The 23,976-nt window shown below is 44.3% G+C and overlaps 1 protein-coding gene across 1 annotated transcript in view; it reads left to right on the top strand.

The window, feature by feature from the left end:
- LVRN (laeverin) overlaps nucleotides 1-23,976 on the top strand; it is a 175,417-nt gene that overhangs the window by 115,929 nt on the left and 35,512 nt on the right. Inside the window, exons 16-17 of the mRNA XM_029571204.1 lie at nucleotides 17,099-17,209; nucleotides 19,751-19,918. Coding sequence (XP_029427064.1) covers nucleotides 17,099-17,209; nucleotides 19,751-19,918 — 279 coding nt within the window. The remainder of the gene's footprint in view (nucleotides 1-17,098; nucleotides 17,210-19,750; nucleotides 19,919-23,976) is intronic.

Raw genomic sequence — 23,976 nt, 5'->3', positions numbered from 1 at the left:
GGGATGCACGAAGGGGTGCACAAAGGGGAGTGCCCCTTTGTCACGCCCCTTTGGCGTGCGACGCACGGTGCCCAACACCTGGTGTTCTGGCGCCGTTTATCGTCCGTCACAGTCCTCAGTAATGTCAGAGGGCCCCCTCCCCTCTCAAAGACAAGCTATTTGCAAATTAAGAAGATTCCTTTTATCTACAGAAAAACATTTTTTCAAATATAATAATGTAAATCTCCTCATATGGAACAATAAACATTTTCTTCTATTTTTTTAATATATTTTATAATACATTTAAAACATCTGAACAAGTGGACTCTGACCTCAAAAGCTCATGCCTCATTAGATGGGTTAGTCTATAAGGTGCCACCTGCCTTCTGTCATTTTTAAAACTAAGGAATCTACAGTCCCACAAGATGTGGAAAATCATGAACATTGCATGAACAGCTCAAGAATGCACAGCGAAGAGATTTTAGAAAAATGTGAGGTGTGGTCACAATAAAAGTTGCCCACCTCTTGTCCCAAAAGAGGGTAAAAGCACAAGAAATAAAGAGGACAAGTTCCAAAGCCATTCATGTGTGGATAAACAGCAATTTGTCTGTTTTAATCGGCTGTCTGAAAATTGCCTTCTCTCTCAATCTGGCTAAATGTACCAGAGGACCTTGCGCCACAGCAGACAGTTTGAAAAATTGCCCCCAATTTATTAGGAGGGGCGGGGGAAAGGAAGACTAGGAATAGAATTGTGAAAGGAAGGAATAAAAACCGGCCCGTTGATATTTTGCTTCATGTTTATGCAAAAGATCAAAGCACTTTACCGCAGCTGAATTTATAGACCTTTCTAGAATGTAACTGCATTGAGCAATCCCAAGTCCTGTCCAGGCTGAAACAATGATATAAATAAAAGCTTGTACTTGTGGGTGTTGGGCAAGGAAGTTATCCTCTGAATCACTGTAAGAAGCTTCAGTTTTAAAAAGCCCTTTAATTTGGTCTAAGTTGTAAATTGTGGGTGTTGGGCAAGGAAGTTATCCTCTGAATCACTGTAAGAAGCTTCAGTTTTAAAAAGCCCTTTAATTTGGTCTAAGTTGTAAATGAGATTCTTGTTTACATTGAAAACTTTTGTAAACCTGGATATTCACATGGAGAAACAAGATTCACATGTAGAAAAAATGTCAAATCGACCTGCTCAAAGTAGAAAATCTAATGTTATATACTGTTTTGTCTAGTTGCTAAAAGAATAGAGAAAGATGAATGGTAAATGTCCCTTTTTTTTAGGAATTTACAGTTCTGAAGTTGCCAGTTGTGGATATAAAGTAGGGAGACTGTACTGCAGCAGAATGCAATCTGCTGCCATTCTCCCCTAGCGCTGGATAAGCTACCATGCATGCAACCCCCATATCCAAGGCATAATCTGCCATCTAGTGGTTACTGCGATTCCACTAGTCATGCAAGATTGCGGACAATATTACATTTATCATGATTTATACATAAACATCTGTAATAATTTCAGTGGTATTTAGCAGAAAGGGGTAGAAAATATTGGATTGCTGCTTAGTTTAATGTTTTACCTTAGAGGATTATTATATTGATGCTTATTTCTCTAAATTTTTCTGACACATTTCCCCCATGTAGCTATAAAATCTATTTTTAACATATAAAATATTAATAGAAGTATATGACTAAAACCAAGTCTGCAAGAATGGAACAACTGTTCCTATGTATGTATTCAGTCATTTTCTAAATGTATGAAAACATAGATAGAAAAACAAAAAAATACTTCTTCAACTGTTCCCTGTATGTACCAGGATGAGTCCAGACTGCTGGGTTATGCCTCCCTTCCAGCAGATGGAGTCAGAGAAAAGCTGAAAAGCACCCTCTAGATATACCAGAATGCCACCTTTGATCCTTCAGTATCTCTCTGACTCCAGCAGATGCAAGAGAGCATAATCCTCGGTCCTGATCCTTGTCAAATTTTTACAGATTTATATTTCCTTCTAACAGGTTTGGTTTCTGACTCTTGACTAGATCAACCTTTAAAAAAAAAAAAAAAGGAATATTATCAATAACTCTTTGAATGTCCGGTGGACTTTTCTAGGGGCAGGCAAGGCAGGGCATTGCCCTAAAGCCTTTATTCCCGGAGACGGTTACCTTGCCCGGTGAGCTGGGGGGAGTATTTACCGGTGGGCCGGTCACTCTCCCCCCTCTAACTAGCCCAGAGAAGGACCATTCCTCTGGTGAGTGTTAACACTGTTTGTGCAGGGAGGATTTGGTTTTCCTCTGTTGGTGGCTGAAAGAAAAAATAAATAAATAAAAGTGAAAAACAACGAGAGACAGAAGTTAGGGACAGACCTTCTCTTCTTTCAGCCCTAGCCTGCCGCGATCTCCCAGGCCTTCGGAGGGGGTGGAATTTGTTCATCCAGCTGCTGACTGCTATTTTTTGTGCACTTTCATGCTGCATGGTTCGTCATGTGGGGCGCATGGAGAGCCGTCGGCACGGCTCTCCCGCGAAGACCTCTGCTCCCGGTGTATTCCCGGGGCAGAGCTCTTCTTCTTCGCAATCGCGAAGAAGAAGATTTTGGGGCAGATTTCGGGGCAGAGCTCTTCTTCGCGATCACATGGCTCCACTCATGCTCTGGCAGCCAAGAGGCAAAGGCCTGACCCCTGCAGGGGAGTGGCGGCCATCTTGCCTTCATCGGGTGCCGATGCAGACCAGACCTGGAAAGGAGATGATATCCCTCCTATCTCCCCACCGGCCTTAAGCCCTCAACGACCCCGCGATTCGCAGCCAGATTCGGCTCCTCCCTCGATTTTAGTGCCGGGGGGGGGGCCCTTAAAGAGGCAGCATCCCTTTTCATCGCAATTTGTGCTGCTGCTTCATAAAGCATATATGGAGGCTGAGGCTGTCTTGGATCATCCAGTTCCTCCTCTGGTTCCACTTTTAAGGTCGGTTGTGGACCTGGGGGGTGCTGGGCCATGACTTCCTTGCTCAGCTCCAGATCAGGAGCTCCCCACTCCCTCTGCACCTGCGGATCCCGGACCTCAGGGCTCCTCCACTTTAGATACAGGCGATGATGTAGACAGTGCCACTCCAGTGGAGGGGGATGATCCGCAGGTGCTCCGTTTGTTCTGCAAGGAGGAATTGGATCCTTTAATAATGTATGTGCTGCAAGAACTGGATATCCCTCTTCCATGAACTCCGGTGGACCCTTCTCCGGGGGATTCGGTTTTATCAGGGCTTCGAGCTCCGCCTAAGACCTTTCCTTTTCACCTGAAGCTTTTTCAAATTGTTTCTCAGGAATGGGATTCGCCTGAAGCCTCATTACGTGTTAGCAGAGCCATGGAAAAGCTTTATCTGCTGCCTCAGGAATCTTTGGATCTCCTTAGAATTCCTAAAGTGGACTCGGCCATCACAGCCATAGCTAAACACACCATGATTCTCGTGACTGGGGGGGGCAGCACTCAAGGATCTTCAGTATAGAAAGCTGGAGGTTTTACTTAAGCGCATTTTTTAGGTCTCTGCTCTCGGGGTAAGGGCCGCTTTCTGTAGCAGCCTCATGCAGAGGGCTACCCTCCGCTGGATTCAGCAATTGCTGAGCAGGCGAACCGCATGGAGTCTGCAGTTGCCTATACAGTGGATGCGCTGTATGATCTTCTTCAGACCTCTGTGCGCACCATGTCTTCAGCGGTCTCCACAAGGAGACGTTTGTGGCTCCATACTGGTCGGCGGATGCCTCTTCTAAGTCTCAACTTGGTTCCTTTCCTTTCAAGGGGAAGCTGTTATTTAGGGATGAGCTAGAACAACTTGTTAAGGCCTTGGGGGACAACAAAGTTTACAAGCTCCCTGAGGCAAGCCCAGACCGTCTCGCTCCTCGGGTGCCTTTCGAGGCCATTTTCGAGTCCAGCGCCATTTCTGATCAGGAAGGGGTGCTTCTTTTGCTCCCCGGCAAACATCGATGAGGTCACAGACATGGGCGCATTCCTTTCGAGGCAGGCGGCCTCAGCGCAACAGCGCCTCTCACGGTTTCACCCCTAATAAACCTTCACAATGAAGGGGCGCCGACCCATTCCTCCGATCCGGAGATGGGGGGGGGGCGGCTCTCCCTATTTCGCGAGGAATGGGTCAAGATAACCTCGGACCAGTGGGTTCTAGATATTATAAATCACGGTTACGCTTTGGATTTTGCTCGCCCGCTTAGAGATCTCTTTCTGGTGTCTCCCTGCAGGTCTCAGGAAAAGCAACAAGTGATTCTTCAAATGCTGTCTCGGTTGAAGGCGCTGGGAGTGATTGTCCCCATCCCATCAGCCGAACGTCGGACCGGTCGTTACTCCATTTACTTCGTGGTCCCCAAGAAGGAGGGCTCCTTCCGACCGATACTAGATTTGAAGAAGGTCAACCAAGCATTGCGGGTCCCGCGATTTCAGATGGAGACATTGAGATCCGTCATTGTGGCCGTCCACAAGGGCAAACTTTTGGCTTCTTTGGATTTAACAGAAGCCTACCTTCATATAGGTATACAAGAACACCATCAAAGATTTTTGCGGTTCATGGTGATGGGAGAGCATTACCAGTTCCACGCCCTACCATTTGGACTGGCGACAGCTCCACGAGTTTTCACCAAGGTGATGGTGGTCATGACAGTGTGCCTTCAGCGGGAAGGGATATTAGTTCATCCCTACTTAGACGACTGGCTCATTCGAGCGAAATCAGAGGATCTCTGCAAGATGGCGGTATGGTCGGTTTTGAACCGCCTGCATTCCCTAGGCTGGGTCATCAATTATACCAAGAGCCACCTGGTCCCGACCTAGGTACTGAATTTCTAGGTGCACGCTTTGACACCACGGAGGGCAAGGTTTACCTACCTCGGGTGAGGATGGAGAAGTTGATGACTCAGGTTCAACATCTGTTGGCCCTTCCTTTGCCCACAATGTGAGATTATTTACAGGTTCTTGGTTCTATGGCATCTACCCTGGAGTTGATCCTGTGGGCCTTTGCTCATATGCGACCATTGTAGAGGGCACTACTTTCCCGTTGGGACCCCAAGTCGGAGGAGTTCCATCTGCCCTTGCCATTGATGGAACCGGCAAGGACCAGCCTGGATTGGTGGTTGGTACTGAATCACTTGCTTCGGGGTGTGGACTTGGAATCTCCCCAATGGATCATTGTCACAATGGTTGCCAGCCTGACAGGTTGGGGAGCAGTTTGTCAGTCTTGGACAACACAGGGCCAATGGTCCCCTATGCAAGCCAAGTGGTCCATAAATCGATTGGAAACCAGAGCAGTCCATCTAGTGCTGCACCAATGTCTACCACTTGTCCAACACCAGTCGGGCCGGATCCTATCCGACAATGCAACCACTGTGGCTTACATAAACCATCAGGTTGGTACCAGGAGTCGGCTGGTAGCCTCCGAAGCGGACCAGTTGATGGCCTGGGCAGAACGCAATCTGTCCCGCACAGCGGCATCTCATTTAGCTGGAGTGGACAACATTCAGGCAGACTTTCTTAGTCGGCAGTGAATAGACCCCGGAGAATGGGAATTGGCCGAGGAAGCAATGAGACTTATAACACACCACTGGGGGATCCCCCGGCTGGACTTGATGGCGACTCGACTAAACACCAAAGCGGCTTGTTTCTTCAGTCGCAGAAGAGAAAATGGGTTGGAAGTGTTAGGGTTGGAAATTGTTTGATTCCTGGTGTAGTGGGTTGAAGGTGTCCCTACGACAGGCCATGATCGTACACATTCTTGCCTTCTTGCAGGACGGCTTGAAGAAGGGTTTGGCGTATAGTTCCCTCAGGGTCCAGGTAGCGGCATTAGGATGCATAAGAGGTAAGATTGCGGGTTCCTCCATCGCGGGACATCCGGATGTTGTTCATTTTTTGAGGGGAGCTAAATATTTACACCCGCCGGTGTGGGCAGTTTATCCTTCATGGAGTTTGAATCTGGTACTCTGTGGACTTTGCGGTTCTCCTTTTGAGCCTATCAAGTGAACCACGTTGAAGGATGTAACTCTTAAAATGGTATTTCTCATGGCTATCTGTTCGGCTCGATGTGTCTTGGAACTTCAGGCGTTGTCCTGTAGAGAACCGTTCTTACAAATATCGGACTCGGGAGTCTCGCTTTGGACGGTGCCTTCCTTTCTGCCAAAGGTGGTCTCTGCGTTTCATGTCGACCAGTCTGTTGAGTTGCCAGCTTTTCCGGAGGTGGATGAGCTCACCTCAGGGACAGGATATGAGGAGGTTGGACATGTGTCGGATTCTTCTGCGGTATTTGGAGGTGACTAATTCTTTTCAGCTGTCTGATCATCTTTTTGTCTTGTGGAGTGGTCCAAAGAAAGGATGTAAGGCTTCTAAGACTACCATTGCCTGTTGGCTAAAGGACGCTATTGCTTCCACGTACATATGTCATGGGCGACAAGTGCCAGATGGTCTTAAGGCTCATTCTCTCAGATCGCAAGCGGCGTCGTGGGCTGAGAGCCAATGTGTCTCACCTCAAGAAATCTGCAGGGCAGCTACTTGGAAATCGTTGCACACGTTTGCTAGGCATTACCGTTTGGATGTCCAGGCTCTGGATGTGGATTCCTTTGGGAGCAGTGTGCTCAGAGCGGATCCCTTAGGGTCCCACCCCATTTAGGGCAGCTTGGGTACATCCTAGCAGTCTGGACTGATCCTGGTATGGACAGGGAAAGGAAAATTGGTTCTTACCTGCTAAATTTCATTCCTGTAGTACCAAGGATCAGTCCAGATGCCTGCCCAGAAATGATTTGTCCAGAAGAGTCCACTCAGATGTTGTTTGTTTCTATTTGCAGATCTTGTCACTTGGCAATTCTACATAGTTTTTCGCTGTTTCTTGTTTAAAAAAAAAAAGAGATCAATAGGGCAGGTTGTTTTGCTTGATCTAGTCATTGGTTATTAAATTTACTTCATTCTGCTTTGATATTGATTATACTGAAGGATCGAAGGTGGCACTCTGGTATATCTAGGGAGTGCTTTTCAGCTTTTCTCTGATTCCATCTGCTGGAAGGGAGGCATAACCCAGCAGTCTGGACTGATCCTTGGTACTACAGGAACGAAAATTAGCAGGTAAGAACCAATTTTTCTTTATGTCAGGACTATGTGAGTTTTCAATTTTCATGACAACATCTCCAGTATACCACTCTTTTATCCAGTTATTCCCCTTCTTTCCATTCACCTACAGAGCAGTAGTTCCAGGTTAGTGTAGGAGCCAGGCCTATTTAAGAAAACAATCAGAAAAAAATGTATTTAGCTTTTTTTAGTCCATTATTCTAAGAAGACATTAGTTAGATGAAAAAGGAAAGAAGGTTGAGAAGAGTCGTTTGGAAATTAAGGCTGATTGCGAAAGTGAAATTGCAATACATTATGTGGGAAGCTGTCTAGATTTAGGTGAATAAGGATTGTTTTGCGAAAACATTTTTCCATGGAAGTCTCAGGAATTTATTACCAGGAGTCATGTTATGAAGTTCCCAAGAGGTAAATTTAGGCATGTTAGGAAAATATTTTCAGGGAAAGGATGGTACATGCATGGGATGCCCTTCCAGAGCAGTTGGGGGAGGCTTAAATAGAAATGGACTTCAAGAGGGCATTGGATAAACTAAGGGGATCCTTAGTTGGAAAAATGTAAAGAGATAGCAGAAGCATGAACTAATGAAACTGCAGTTATTGGGTTAGCCATGTTAGTTCCAGCAAACTACAACTGCCAGGAGAATGGTTGGCTATGTGTAGCAGGATATTGGTGGTGGAGTATCACCTGAGAGCAGAAGACTGAGCCCAAACAGGACACAGCAGTCCAAAAGAAGTTAGTTTGGATGTATGACCATTCCTTCATGTTTTGGGCCAAGAAGCAAGCTTTCGAGAGGAGACAGTATTTAAGATTAGCACCAAAAGGGGTACACATATACTGAATGGGAAAACAAGAAGGGGAATGGAAGAGTAGCCTAGTGCTTAGAGCAGCAGGCTGAGAACCAGGGAAGCCAGGATTCAAATCCCACTGATGCTTCTTGAGATCTTGGGCAATACCACTCTCCATTGCTTCAGGTACAAGCTTGTATTGTTAGCCCTTTGGGGATAGGGCAATACCTACTGTACATGAATGTAACTCACTTTGAGCTACCAACAAATAGGCTTGAGCTAAATCTAAAAAATAAATAACTAAAAATAAAAGAGATGGGATCATTGATATCAACTTCAGTGTATGAGGGGAGAATTGCTCCCCCTCCACATATTCTGATTCACCTAGAAGTCAATGATCTTGTGGCCTGCAAGGGATTCTTGCGTGTAGTAATTGTAAGGACCCCTTGTGCTTTTATCAGTTATTACAGTCTCTCACACAAGAATAATAACTCAGTTTAGGTCTCATGTAGCACTTCCATTGTGTGCAAAAATGAGATGCATCAAGACTCTATATAAGGAGTCCCCACTCAGAAAAAGGATCTCTGCATCATTGTTGATAATACATTGAAATCTTCTGCTCAGTGTGCTGCAGCAGCCAAGAAAACAAATAGAATGCTAGGAATTATTAGGAAAGAAATGAAGAATAAACAGAGATTATAATAATGCCTCTGTATCATTCTATGGTGCAACCTCATCTTGAATATTGTGTGCAGTTCTGGTCACAACATCTCAAAAAAGATATAGCAGAATTAGAAACGTACAGAGAATGGCAACCAAAACTATAAAGGGGTTGAAACTATTCCCCTATGAGGAAAGGCTAAAGAGGTTAGGACTCTTCAGCTTAGAGAAGAGATGGCTGAGGAGAGATATAATAGAGGTCTATAAAATAATGAGTGGAATGGAATGAGTAAACATTAATCGGCTGTTTGGGTTACTCTTCCCTATATGCATCTCTTTGCACTTGTCCACATTAAATTTCATTTACCATTTGTATGTCTGGTCTCCCAGTTTTGCAAGGTCCTCTTGCAATTTTTCACAATCCTTTTGTGATTTAACGTTAAATAATTTGATATCATTAGCAAATTTGTTCACTTCACTCATTATCCCCAATTCCAGGTCATTTATAAATATATTAAAAAGCAGTGGTTCCAAAACAGATCCCTGGGGCATTCCACTATTCACCTTTCTCCACTGTTTAGCTCTACTTTCTGTTTTCTATCTTTTAACCAGACATTTTAATTTCATAAGAAGTTTCTCATGACGGACTTTGTCAAATGCTTTCTGGAAATGCAGATACACTATATCAACTGGCTTACTTTTATCCACATGTTTATTTATGTACTCAAAAAATGTAGCAGATTGATGAGGCAAGGCTTCCCGTGGCTAAATCCATGTTTGTTTTTCCCATTAAAACTATGCCTATCTATATGTTCAACCATTTTGCCTGGCACAGATGTCAGAATTACGGGTCTGTAGTTTTCTGGATCACAACCTTGAGCCCTTTTTAAAAATTGGCATTACATTTGAAACTCTCCAGTCTTCAGGTACCATAGACAATTTCAATGATAGTTTACAAATGAATAATAGCAGGTCCGCAATTTCATTTTTCAGTTCCTTCAGCACTCTGGGATGTATACCATCTTGCCCAGTTGATTTGCTACTCTTAAGTTTGTCACTTTGCCCTAGTACATCTTCCAGGTTTACTGAGATTTGTTTCACTTGTGCAGAATCATCAACTTTGAATATAATTTCTAGCATGGGTACTGGCAGATACTGGTGCTGGGCAGAGATTGTGAGAAAGAGGGGGCAAAGCAGAGCAAGAGGTGGGGCAAGGTGTTATGTTGGGGACGCTGAACCCCAACCATTGTCCACTAGCACATAAAGATCTGTAGCTGTTCGGTTTTCCCAATAGGATATGAATTGGGGTTTTAGAGCCTGCTGCAATACTTGCAGTGCTGCCTTTTCATAGGTAGTGGATCTGTTTGAGCTCTGGGAGCTAGTGCTGGTATGTTATGACAAATTTGCTACATACATGCTGGATGGTTTTTGGGAAGATTTTGTACTATTTCACAATATCCCTGGTAGTAGAGAGAGTTTGTGTTGCTGTTACTGAGATAACACCAGAATTTGAATTTTTTTTCGCATGGTTAGTTGTATGGGGAAAAAGTCATTTAGCATTGACACTGCTATTAATAATGTTGTTTTTGTAATTGTCTCTTTTATTTATTTATTTGTCGAGTTTTATATACCGTCGTTCGGTTTTGCCATCACAATTGTTTACAAAGTTTTGATGTTTAACAGAGTTTTCAAAAGATTCATTCAAATGGATGTTAACATAGAATTATAATTTTACATAGATATTATCATTTTATAAACTTATTTCGTAGGATAGATTATACATGTTTTGGTTCATTGTTATGTTATTTTCTTACATTGGTTCCACAATTTTGCTTAGTGTCAATGGGAGGGGAGTGGTGATTTAGAGTCATTGGGTGAGTTGGTAGGCTTTGGTAAGTAAACATCCAGGTTTTTAGATCTTTTTGAAAGTTTTTAAATTTTCTTGTGTTCGGAGTTTGCAACCAGCTTTTTATTAATTGATCTGGAAATGAATAATTATGTCGTATGATTTATGCAAACAATGTATGTAACAAAGACTAACTGTACATGTAAAAGAAAATGGCAGCAGACCCTGGGCTGGAGCAAAAGATGTCATGCTACCCCTGCATACAGCCACAAATTGAGGGGGGAGGATATTTTGGATTTTTGACTGCCTATGATTGGGATAATGTGGGTGTTTGTCCCCTTGTGAGTTGTAAAATAAGGTACTGTAACCCTAGTTGGAGGTTTCAAAAAATAAAAAAAAAGGTTCAGGCACATGTTATGTAGAATCAAAAAGGTGGTCGAGTAGCTGGTGAAATGGATTAGCTCAATCTGGAGAAAGGAATGAAAGTCTTATATTGGACAGGGAAAGAGAAAAAACAAGACTGATTTCCCCTCTGTGATTCTAAACTGCCCCTAATAAGAAAATCTGGTTATCCATCCCCATAGCTTGCTTGTTAGACTCAGGCCGTTAACCCAAACCCTGGGATCAAATAACTCCAGTCCACACATAGGTTTGTTGGTTCCAATTTGCAATCAATTTATTTGCTCTACTGAGGGAATCAACATTAAAATACAAAGAATACAAGTCCCAACCTCCAACAGTAGAGGTAACTGCATACTCAGCCAAGGCAATAAAAAAAAAAACTCTGCCCCTTAGCAGCAAGCAATTAAAGTTCAGTTAGCTCCAAGAAACAACAGGTTGTCTCCCCAGATAATCCAAGTACTACTCATGAGAACTGAGTCCATCAAATTGAGGATTATCCCAAAAAAGAAAACTGGGTCTTGCAAATGGCTGTATCCGACTTCCTCCTAGGACTTGTTGAGTGCCTAGGAATTGTACCTTGGCATGCCATCATCAATGGCAAGACAATTAAGGCCACTTCTGGACTGGGAAATTCAGAAGGCCTTTAAAGAATTTAGCACATCCCCCCCCCCCTACCCCCAGAACAAGTCCTGTTCCCTTGAGTTCCAAATGCATTGTTGCTTTTTCCTTTAGTGGTTACCTATGGGCTCCCCGCTCTTAGACTACTTGACACTGTTCTTGTAGGGCCCCGTGTACAGTTGATTTTTGAGATGCCTTGATGCTTTGCATATGTGTCCGGAGACGCCAAGCTTTCTTTATACAATCTTCTGTTATATTGCTATTAATTGGTTTGTGCTTCTGTCCCTCCCGATGCAGACAGAGTGGCGAAACATGGTCCGTGTTGGGGAACCGAATTCTATTTCTCTTATATACAATCAACATTAAAAGATTGCATTGCTTGGAACCTGTCACATTGACTGAATCCTTAGGGATACATTTTTTTAAAAAGCGCGAGCGCGTACTTTTGTTCACGCACCAGGCGCAAACAAAGTACGCCGGATTTTAATAGATACGCGTGTAGCCGCGCATATCTTTTAAAATCCGGGGTCGGCGCGCGCAACCTTTATCGCAAAAAGTTATGCCTGCCCAAAGCAGGCGTAACTCGTGCGCGCCAGTAGCCCGCTGGCGCACCCAACCCAGGGGCTGGTCCAGAGGCCTCTGCCACGCTCCCGGAACACCCCCGGGCCGGCACCATGCTCCCCCGGAATGCCCTGAACGTTGTGCCGCCCCCCTGACACGCCCCCTAGCAAAGCCTCGGGACTTACGCGCATCCCAGGGCTTGCGCGTGCCACCAAGCCTATGCAAAATAGGCTCGGCGCGAGCAGGGGGGGGGGGTTTAAGGGATACGTGCGTAACTTATGCACATAACCCTTTTAAAATCCGCCCCTTAATGTGCACCTTAAGGATCCTTATGCACTTCGTGCTAAACTCCATTGCTATTTTTGTACGAGAGAATGAACATGTGTGTGTTAGTGTATGCATATGAGAGAGGGGGCAAAGTTTGTACACCCTCCCTCTTCCACCACTAATCCATAACAATCTCAGAGTGGCTGGAAATCAAACGTTTTCAGGTATAGAGAGCGGTGAATTTCTTTTATCTTTATCAGTTTTAATTATCAGGAGTAATTTGATGTGACTGCTCTTTTGAAATATTCCATTGATTTTTGGAAACTTTTAAAAAAATTTTATGAGGTTAAGAGTGTTCAATATTTCAACTAGTTTGAAATATTCTTTCTTTTAGTATGATTTTACTATTATGATTGATGTTTATATTTCCTAATTTTGATGTTCTATGAGAAATAATGATGTTTCTGTTTTTCCATTGTTGTACTACATAGAGAGTCTGGCTTGTTGTGATTTACAATTCAGTTTTTGTCTATACCTTTCTATTTACACTTTATAGTCTCTTTTCTGTATTTGGTGAAGGTCTGTCTGTGTTCTGCATGTGTGATCGAGATGAGGAATTCTGCTAGAGGTTATTTTCTGGGTGGGAAAATGGAGCAGTCTGGCTTGGTTCTGTTTGCAATAGGAGGTATATTGGCCTTCTAAGATCTGGAATAATATTTGCACTACTGCTTATTAGGGATGTGAATCGGATCCGATATCGGATCCGATTCTGGTTCCGATTCACATCTCTATAGATGTGAATCGGATCCGATATCGGATGTGAATCGGATCCAATATCGGATCCGATTCACATCCCTACTGCTTATTCATGGTTAGGGCTGTTGCTGTTTGTTCTGGGAATTAGTGCTAATCTAGTATAGCAGATTTGGCTTCTGGCCTAAATTGTATTCCTGACAGGCTGTGATAGCTTTTTCTGAAGCTATGAGAGACTGATATTCAGCACCACTTAGCCAAATAAGTGGCAGCAGCGGAATATCCAGCTCCATTCAGCATGCTGCTGAATATCTCTTGTAAGTAAGCCAGAAAAGTTTTATCCGGCTAACAGGCCTAGAACCACTAAGCCGCAATGTTTTTTCGCAGAAGGGATCCCACTATCGCGGGGGGGAGTGTACTCGCAATAGTGAGCTCCTCCCCCCCAAAAAATTGCGGCTGTATTACCACGTTGTTTTATATTATAGCCAAATACTGTAGGACAAAAGAACACAACAATTGACCCCTTTAATGTGACAACAGCCCCAACCCCAAGGGACTATCACCACCTTAAAGGGCCGCTGGCCCCAAAACAAAATGTGCCTAGCTCAACCCAGGGCCACCACTTAAAGCAGCTCCGACAGCCCAAAAATGAACGGCGACACGCCCGTCCCTCCTCACTCCACACCTAACTGTTTAAATAAAATATGTTGTGCCGGGCGGACCTCCCATACCACCTCCCACCCCCCAATGTCCAACAATAAATTAGGCCCCATGGAACCGTAAAGTCCAACATTAAATAGGATCCCAGGCCCCAAACCCTCATCTCCCATAAATGAGGTTCCAGGCCCCCACCCCATCCCCCGACCCCCACCCCCTCCTGCACCCTTTGAGCCTTTAAAATGTGTAGAGGGTCCTGCATTGAGATGGGGCAGCCCCTTGCACCTTGCCCATTTGGCACCATTTTCCAAAATGGCGCTGACCTGACCTTGCTCCAACCATGTGACTGGGGCCACTCAGCAAACATATTTGAGCACTTTGGGATGTGGCATGGGGGGGGGGGGGGTGTTATTGTGCAGGCAACTATTTTTTTTCATTTATGAGCAATCAAGGTCACCTCGAGTGGTGTCCCTGGTTTGAGCCGGGGGTCAACCTTTTCTCAAGTCCCCCTGCTCAAGAATTCCATAGACGATTTCCCTCTAACTGACCTCCACTCAGCCTTTTCTCGAGCTGCAGAATTTTTTTTTTTAATTATTGCCGGCACTTTAAATGTGAGATGAAAGCCTTGGGACCTTCGTTAGGGTCTAGGGCCTCCTGCCTCACATTTACTGCTTTTCAAAAAGATGTTGTTTTATTGCGGCCGAACACCTTCTCAGTTGGCCTTGATAAAATATTTGCATAGGATTGCTTATGCATGACCTTCTTTGTATGCATTTGCATTATTCATGCCTGCATATTGCATGTAATGAAGGTCATTGTAATAGGGAAGGGGAGAAGGGCGGGGAGATGTAAAATATTGCGTATATCGCACAATATCACTGCGATAGTACCCTATATGATATATGCTGTTTTAATGTGATTTAAAACACTACCATGGCTTGATGCATTTCCCAGTTAATTAGATGGTGATCTTTGAATATCTTACCTTGATAAGTATTATCCAAAAATATTGTATGTGAGCTATTGAGACAATATAGGTCCCATTTTTAGATGTGAATGTCTATGATCTGACATCTGAAGAAGGAACCTATGTAGTTTCAAAATTTATAGGTAATTCTTATGCTGACTCTGTGAAAGGTTTCACAATGCAAAGAATCCCAGAATTGGAATGTAATTTCTTGTATTACATTATTTATGTTCTATGTACAACTTATTTTGTTATATGGAGAGAGATGGTGGAGAGTTACTTTTGTGAAAACAAGCAAGAAGCATGCTACCAAGTGGAACAAAATTAGTACTGACAGTGTTATTGATAAGTTTGCTGGCATCAAAGCTCAAAAAGTTTCTTTTCTTTCTCAAATTTTCTTCTATTCTTCCCCCTCCCCCATTAAATGGGCACAGGTGGTGTTTCAAAGACTGAATCCCTCAGGATTTTGTTTTTTCTTCTTGCTGTTTTCTGCTTATTACTCATTTTTCTTTGCATTAATTTTGTAAATGGATTAAATTTTAATAAACATATAATTTTTTTTAAAAAGCTCAAAAAGTTTTAAATTTGAGCTAGGCAATGTAACCTATTGGGTAAATTTTAAAAGGAGTGTGCGTGCGCCCATAGACACGCATACAAAGATATGCTTAATTATCATTTAAAATAACCCTGCTGTGCAACCTTTACACGTTACACACCTACTTGCACAAGTGACCATGGGGGGGGGGGGGGGTGAAGAGAGAGAGAGAGAGCACCTCTGTTAGAGAGCCAGTCTTACACTATATATTGCCCACTTTAAGAGGGGCACTTTCAACTCAGGGTGGGTTTAGAGGGGGGTGGGTGGGCGGTGTTACATTGGTCTGTACCCACCGCCCACCCCCGCCCAAAAAAAATCCACCGAGTTGAAAGTGCCCCCTATTACAGTGAGCGTTATATAGATTGTCAGATATTCTCTCTAGCAACGCTTTTAAAATCCACCTTTATGATTTTAATTTATATAGTTGGATACCTGTTTTGAGAGGTGATGTGGTTCCCCTTTTAAATCTGAACTGCTGAGTTACAAAGCAGCAACCCACTGTACTATAAGGCTGTGTGCACCACATCAGCAGTGCTCTCTCTGCAGGTTTGGGGCCAGAGAGTGATCACTGCCATGGGATAAGGGCAGCAGGGCATTAGTACTACAGATGTTTTTCATTAAAATACTTGCTAAGAGAGCTAGAGAATAGCATTGAATCCTTACTAGAAATGCTGCTAGTGGGGCAGGAGACAGCACAAACAAAGCTTTTCCCCTGGGAGTCATGACTGTGAGTTGATCTTATTTTGTGATGGTCATCTGGAAGTTTTGAATTGTGCTAAAAGAAACCCCCAAAATGATTTCATTAGTTGTGGCTTGGGCATACCATGATATAAATAATGAATGTCATGTAGCACTATGGAAATGTGTAGTAGTAGTAGTAGTAGTAGTAGTAAGTAAGAGTATTAGATTACTAAGCAGCATAACACTGAGCATTCCTTGTTTTTTGAAAAAAAAAATCACTATGCATGTTTTCAGTGACACAGACCTCTACTGGCAAAAAAATAAAATCCATCTTTTCGGAGTCCTGTTTATGTGATATATTGGTACAAAATGATTGTGAAGTATCTAGTTCTGCCTAGCGGTGACCAGCCTTATAGTGCTCCCTGTGTGCTCTCTCAGAGGCTGAACTTGGTGGGTTTCCTTTCTCATTAGTTCAAGGGGATCTCTCCCCATTACCTTTTTTTTCCAGTCTTTTCTTTCAAATTTCAGTCATCCTTCCCAACCTCTGGGGCACCAGTAGTTGAGTAGGATTTTCCATGTTTTGTTAACCAGATGAAGGCTGGGATTTTTTTTTTTTTTTTTTGTTATCTGGACCCCCTACAGGGTGACCAACCAGGGAATTCTAGGCTGAAGTTGGCCTTCTTCCTGGAAGCGAAGTGAACCCCTTTTCTCATCGCCAGCCACATCACAATGAGTGCAGGGAAACCTTTGCCCCATGGGTTGTTCACAAAAGTCTGTCAGTTCATTTCTATTTTGAGGTTTTTGTATTAGTGTGACTTTCTGTGACTTTAAGCATTGCTACAAGAAGTGGGGGACAGGGGTGCACAAGTGCATTGGATCCTGGGACCAGAGACTTTCAGTACGCCACTGCCATATATACACGTAAGTTTAGCCGGAGTGAGTGAAGTCATTCCTAGGTGCAGGTTTGGGGAGAGATTTGCAGATACACGCATACTTTTACATTTTCAAAAGTAGGTGGTAACATTTTCCCCAAAAAATCTGTATACAAATTAGCAGGTGCAATTGTGTGTGTGTAGTTTTGATAGAATATGTTTTCAACAGGAAAATATGTCTGGAATTAATTTAAATTGTATGTGGGCTGTTACAAAATTACCCTCAGAGTGTTAATTAAAAACTAGTTCTATAGGTAATTGCAAGCATAATTTGTGTTTCTTTCTCGTAATCTGAACCTTCTTTTAAGAACGTCATTGGAAACAATTATTCAAGAAGCATGCTCATTTGGCCTTCAGGACTGTCTCCATCTAGCAACTGATCTCTACCAAAGATGGATGAAAGATCCTTCAGACAATAAGTAAGAATACAAGTTTATTTGGCAAGTTTGCAATGCACATAAATGAGATTTTTTTGGAGGCAATACTTTAAACAGTTTGACATATTGGTGATATTTTAAATAATACTGAATACATTTTTTTCATTAGCAAATGACATTAACATGCATTTATTCATAATGAGATAAATTGAATCTAGCTAGTAATACTAGCTAGATTATGACAGCGCCTGTTAATTAGGATAATCTGGAGTCTAGTCATGACAGAAATCCATATGTGCAGCATGCATGCAAAACACATGATGGAAAAAGATGTAGTATTTGTACTGCATGTATGGTCATTAGTCAAATGTAGAAAAAAAAATCTTTATAAAATGAGTCATAGAATAATGGAAAACCAATGAAACGAGCAAATAAGTGGAAAAGTTATGTTCAGAGTAGCTACCAGAATCCCTTATATAGCACAAGGAATCAGGTAAAGCTATGGATAATAATCCTCACATACCAGAAAAACATTTTTTTGTTTTCCAAAAATATAGGGGCAGATTTTCAAAGGGTTATGCACGTAAGATACACATAAGATACGCACGTAAGATACATAAGATACGCGCGTAAGCCCCGAAAAGCTGCCCCTTCCACCCCCTGCGCGCGCGAGCCTATCTTGCATAGGCTCGGCGGCGTGCGCAAGCCCTGGGATGCGCGTAAGTCCCGAGGCTTTCCTGGGGGGCGTGTCGGGGGGGGGGGCGTGTTGCGGCCGGTGCATCATTGGGGTGCGTTCCGGGGGTGGGGCTGTGGGTATGGTTCTGGCCCAGGGACATTCCGGGGGCATGGCCGCGGCCTCTGGACCAGTTCCTAGACCGGAACATGGTGCGCCGGCAGCTGGCCGGCGCGCGCAAGTTAGCGTAACTTTTAAAATAAAGGTAAGGGGGGAATTAGTTAGGGCTGCGGGGTGGGTTAGATAGGGGAAGTGAGGGGAAGGTGGGGGGGCCGGAAGGAAAGTTCCCTCCGAGGCCGCTCCGATTTCAGAGCAGCCTCGGAGGGAACGGAGGATGGCTGCCCGGCTCGGCGCGCGCAGGCTGCTGATTTTGCGCAGCCTTGCACGCGCCGACCCTGTATTTTATAACATGCGCTCGGCAGCGCGTGCATGTTATAAAATCAGGAGTAGATTTGTTCGCGCCGGGTTGTGCGAACAAATCTACTCCTGTGCGCACCTTTTAAAATCTACCCCACAATGAATATGCATGCAAATTTTCTCTCATGCATATTCGTTGTGGATATCCTGAAAACCCGACTGGCTGGTGGGATAGAGTTGGGAACCACTGCTCTAGGCAGCTGCCTAGTCTGTCTGGTTCTTCCACCAGCCCTGTAGAGGCTACATATGCATGTGTATGCTAATTTTTACATGTGTAATATTTTGAAAATTCACCTTAAAATGTATTAAATGTGCTTAGCACCGGTCTTGAAATCAGAGTCACTCAAAATGGCTGAGAGGGATTCTGGCAGCTATTCTACATACCTTTTTCACTTTTTTATCTTATTTGATTTTGCTTTTAATTATTCTATAATTCATTGTTTTTTTAACCTCGTCTTGAATTTATTTTTTTATGCAGGCTCACTTTTTTTTTGGTCACCATGAATCCCATTTGATGGAGTATTTCTGTTAAAATCAAACCCAATATTATCAAATATAGTTTTCGGAGTAAAATGACCAAGAAACTAACCAGGATTTCTTTTTTTTTAATATTTTTAAAAATTCATTTCCCTAAATTGACAGTATATACAAATACACAGTGAAATGGGAAACTTGTGCAAAATTTTAAAGTTAATTGAAAAGCGATTCTGAGTTAGCCTGGTGATTTAGTGTCAACAGTCCAGTTTATTTAGAACATTGCATACTGTAAATCTTCTTGGTTTAACCTTTGAATGGCTTTAAAAAATATTAAATAAAAACAGACTCTGAACCAATTTTGGAAATGAGAGAGAAAGAGAAGCTGAAATAGTCCATTTTAAATGACACAATTGTAACAGATTAGAAGGTTGTATAGTATAAAGTGATAGAAAACAGATATCAGTTAGAAGGAATATAAGCTACATCGGGAAAATATAATGCCAAAAAATGAAATATCTGTGGGATAGATTCCGGAACAATATCAAGAAATATTTCTTCACAAGGGGGTAGTGCAAGAGAAACTGTGTCAGAACTGAATAAATTATGGGTTAAGGAAGCACAGAGGATTCCTGGTTGTGAAGTGAGAGAGGAAGGCCAAAACTTAACTGGGGTATATTATTTTACTGCAAAAGGAATGAAATTGAGCAGATTAGTTGAAGCTTAAAGACCTTATCTGCCATCATATTCTATGTTTCTCAGTTTCTGATCCATTGTGGATCAGAAGTATGAAGTGCAGTAGATTTCAGCAGAACTGTAGTGGTCAGTATTGTATGGAAGGCCATGGGATTTCTTAGTTGCAATATAGCGGTATTATAAATGTAAGCGTGTCTGTAGTTTTGTGCATTGTTTAAACTTTATATTTTACATATAACCTACTTGCATATTTCTCCTTCCAGGATTCCCCATTCTATTAGAAGACCAATTTATTGTTATGGTATTGCAATGGGAAGTGATAAGGAATGGGAGTTTGCATGGGAAATGTACCAGAAATTTACAGACTACAATGAGAGAAACAATTTGCTCTATGGCCTGAGTTGTACCAGAGACCCATGGTTACTTTACAGGTGATCTTGTTCACAGTGTTCTTTTATCTGATCTTCCTTTAATACAGGATCTGATTCATTAATGTTTTTATCTCCATAGGCACAGAATGGGAGAAAAGCCTTAGTGAATCTGGCCTAGAGTTTTGAGTGGACATGTAAAATATGTTTGTGTACCATTATAAGTCTTCTCTGAACACCAACCTTAACACATATATAGCATAAACTGCAGAGCAAGGGAGTGCGTCATATCATCAGGTACCAATTTCATAATTCTGCCAGCAGAGCACTAGGGAGGAACGCTTTCTCCTGCCCCCAGCTTCACGTTTTAAGACCTACAAAGGGGAAAGGTAGGAGTCTGTGAGGATGGATTGGAATGCATGAGATCCTTGTTTGCAGTACTTGGGGGAAGGAGATCACCATTTTATCTTTGTTGTCAGCGGGAAAGGGGTAGGGGACTGCATCATGGCCCCTGTCGTGGCTGGCTTTACTAGAGCCAGTAATGCAGGTATATTATTGACTGCAGTAAAACCCACTGTTAACACCTGATTTACTGACGTCTTTAGTAAATGGACAACACCCACATTAAAATCGACCTGTGTTAATGGTCAATTTTCATGTGGCTTAGTGCATAGACAGCTACTAGGGGTGTGCATTCGTTTTGAACTTAAATGGAAAAAGCAACTTTTTTTTTTTTTTTTAACTTAAAAAAATGATGAGGCGTAAACGATCGGATTTCCAACGTATTCAACATAGCTATGTTGAATACGTTGGAAATCGCGATTGTTGATCTAAATAAAAATTTAAACCCCTCACCCTCCTTAATCCCCCCCCCCCAAGACTTACCAAAACTCCCCAAGCTGGCCAAAAGTTCCGTGAGGGTCCCGGGAGCGGACCCGAGGGGAATCACGTGACGTCGGCGTCACTCCGTCGTGACGCCGACGTCACGTGGTCCATCGCGGTTCCGCTCCCGGAACCCTCGTTGGGCCCAAAAGGAACTTTTGGCCAGCTTGGGGGGTCAGGAGGCCCCCCCCAAGCTGGCCAAAAGTTCAATTTGTTCAAAACGAGGGCTCCGGGAGCGAAATCCCGGTGGACCACGTGACGTCGGCGTCATCGACGTGACGTGGCCGTCACGTGGTCCACCGGGATTTCGCTCCCGGAGCCCTCGTTTTGAACAAACTGAACTTTTGGCCAGCTTGGGGGGGCCTCCTGACCCCCCCAAGCTGGCCAAAAGTTCCTTTTGGACCCAACGAGGGGTCCGGGAGCGGAACCGCGATGGACCACGTGACGTCGGCGTCACGACGGAGTGACGCGGACGTCACGTGATTCCCCTCGGGTCCGCTCCCGGCCTCCTGACCCCCCCAAGCTGGCCAAAAGTGCCTTTTGAGCCCAACGAGGGGTCCGGGAGCGGAACCGCGATGGACCACGTGACGTCGGCGTCACGACGGAGTGACGCGGACGTCACGTGATTCCCCTCGGGTCCGCTCCCGGACCCCTCGTTGGGCCCAAAAGGCACTTTTGGCCAGCTTGGGGGGGTCAGGAGGCCCCCCCAAGCTGGCCAAAAGTTCCTTTTGGGCCCAATGAGGGGTCCGGGAGTGGAACTGCGATGGACCACGTGACGTCAGCGTCACGACGGAGTGACGCGGACGTCACGTGATTCCCCTCGGGTTCGCTCCCGGACCCCTCGTTGGGCCCAAAAGGCACTTTTGGCCAGCTTGGGGGGGCCTCCTGACCCCCCCAAGCTGGCCAAAATTCAGTTTGTTCAAAACGAGGGCTCCGGGAGCGGAACCCCGGTGGACCACGTGACGGCCGCGTCATCGACGTGACGCGGACGTCACGTGCTCCTCGCAAAACCACTGGGAGGAATGGCTTCCTGACTCCCCGCTGGACCACCAGGGAATTTTGGTAAGTTTTGGGGGGGATTAAGGAGGGTGAGGGGTTTAAATTTTTATTTAAATTTTTATTTGCATATATGGACATAGACTCAACTTATGGAATTCTCCATATGTCCATATTGACCGCAAATGAGCCCCCCATTCAACTTATGGACTTATGAACATAAACTTTCGGGCTGCACATCCCTAACAGCTACATCTTCTATGCTAATTGTCTGACAAATTTGCTAGGTTTCTTTATTCCTGTGTAAAATCAGTGAGCCCTGCAATGTCATTATGGAGTGAAACTGATTTATGTCATATACAAAAATGTCATTCCTGTTCATACCGCAGATCAGTCCAGACAAGTGAGTTTATGCATCTCTACCAGCAGATGGAGGCAGAGAACAAAAACTTTGAGGCACTGCTACATAGCCGAGAGTGCCACCTGCAGTCCCTCAGTATTCCTCTGTCTCCAGCAGATGGTAGAGATGCAAACCTGCAGTCTGTTAGTTAAGAAAAAATAATTAAAAGATTAGAGAAGTTTAGGGAAAAGATTAGAGCGCCCAGAGGTGTTAGGTACCTTCGTGGGCTATCCCTCTGGATGAGCAGGGCAAGCAGGGGATTGGATATCCCCAGCAAGGTTAGACCCTTGATTCCAGGAGGAGGGAAAGCCAGGGGTCCTTGTTCCCTCACTCCCCTTGAGGGTCTCCCACCCAAGCTGGCCTTTTGCAGTGTCTTGGAACCCCAGAAGCAGGAGAGTAAAGAGTATACCTTTGTGTCTTTTCCTCTGAGGGACTGGGGAGACTAAGTGCCTTTAAGGCTACACAATTGGTCAGCGGATGTTTGGTCGAAGGCACAACTTGCTAATCTCCATTTCAAGGAACAGGTAATATTTGGAGAAGATCCGGAAAAACTGATGAAGCATTTGGCAGACTCTAAAGTGAATAGATTGCCTGAGAATAAGAAGGGCACTAAAAAGATCTTTCCGCCTCGCTCTCGCTTCCATGGGATGAGGAGATTTCATTCCAGCAGAATTTCTTCCAGTTCTTCATAGAAGCAAGGTTCAGGATGACAACAGTCCTTTTTGGAAACCCATAGACTGGCCAGAGAGGGTTCCAGACAGGGGTCCAAAAGTGCCAAGCCCGCCCAATTAAGGCAGGCTGGTGGCTGTTGGAGGAAGGTTATCCTGTTTTTACGAGGAGTGGACCAAAATCACTTTGGATCAGTGAGTGCTGGAATTAATAAGAGATGGCTACATGTTAGAATTTTCTCGACCCTTCAATGATGCCTTCATAGTGTCCCATTGTGCTTCGCCTGGCAACGACTGTAAGCCATTCTCTCATTGCTGCACAGAGAGCACGGTCAGGAAAGGTTTTCTGTGTACTTCTTGTTTCCCAAGAAAGAGGGCTCATTTCGGCCCATTCTGAATCTGCAAAGGGTCAATGTGGCATTGCAGGTCTCATGTTTTCAGATGGAGTTTCTGGCCTCTCTCGATTTGATGGAGGAATATCTCCACATTCCTATCAGAGCGGACCATCAGAGGTTTCTGCCTTTCACTATTAGGAGAGCATTTTCAGTTTCAAGCTCTTCCCTTTGGATTGGCTTGGGCACCGAGGATGTTCATAAAGGTGATGGTAGTAGTGGCGGCAGCCCTCAGAAGAGAGGGGATACTGGTCCATCCATATCTCGACATTGGCTCAATCATGCAAATTCGGAGGTGGAGTGTTTCGCCTCCATTCGGTGAGTGACAGAGCACCTGGAGTCCCTAGGCTGGGTGATTAACTGGGCAAAGAGTCAGCTGATCCCGACTCCGTCATTGGATTACTAGGAGCGTGATTCAACCCCCAGATGGGCAGTGTATTTCTTACAGCCCAGAAGAAAATTCTTGGGAGCCAGCTCGTAACATCTTGGATAAAGGCCTCCTCCTGCAGTTTCATCATGCCCATCCGGACAAACCCAGACCTCCAAGAGGGGGGCGTAAGGGGGGGGGGGGTACTGTTACGTGTGCCAGCCGCAGCAGGCACACAGCCAGGCCCTCTTACCCTCTTTTGCCTGCTCCACGGTCTGGCTCCACTTCTCTCATGGCCATGGGCCACCGCCTACAACCTTGGACCACCCCCAGTGCTCCTGTCTCTGCAACGGTCGTCCGTGATCCTCGGCAGGCTTCCCCGCATGCTCCGTGGGGAGACACCACCATCCCGCACT

The sequence above is a fragment of the Rhinatrema bivittatum genome, chromosome 1 (genome assembly GCF_901001135.1).
Source record: "Rhinatrema bivittatum chromosome 1, aRhiBiv1.1, whole genome shotgun sequence".
Lineage (NCBI taxonomy): Eukaryota > Metazoa > Chordata > Amphibia > Gymnophiona > Rhinatrematidae > Rhinatrema > Rhinatrema bivittatum.
Note: the sequence above shows the minus strand (reverse complement) of the source record. Positions and strands in the feature narration are given on the sequence as shown.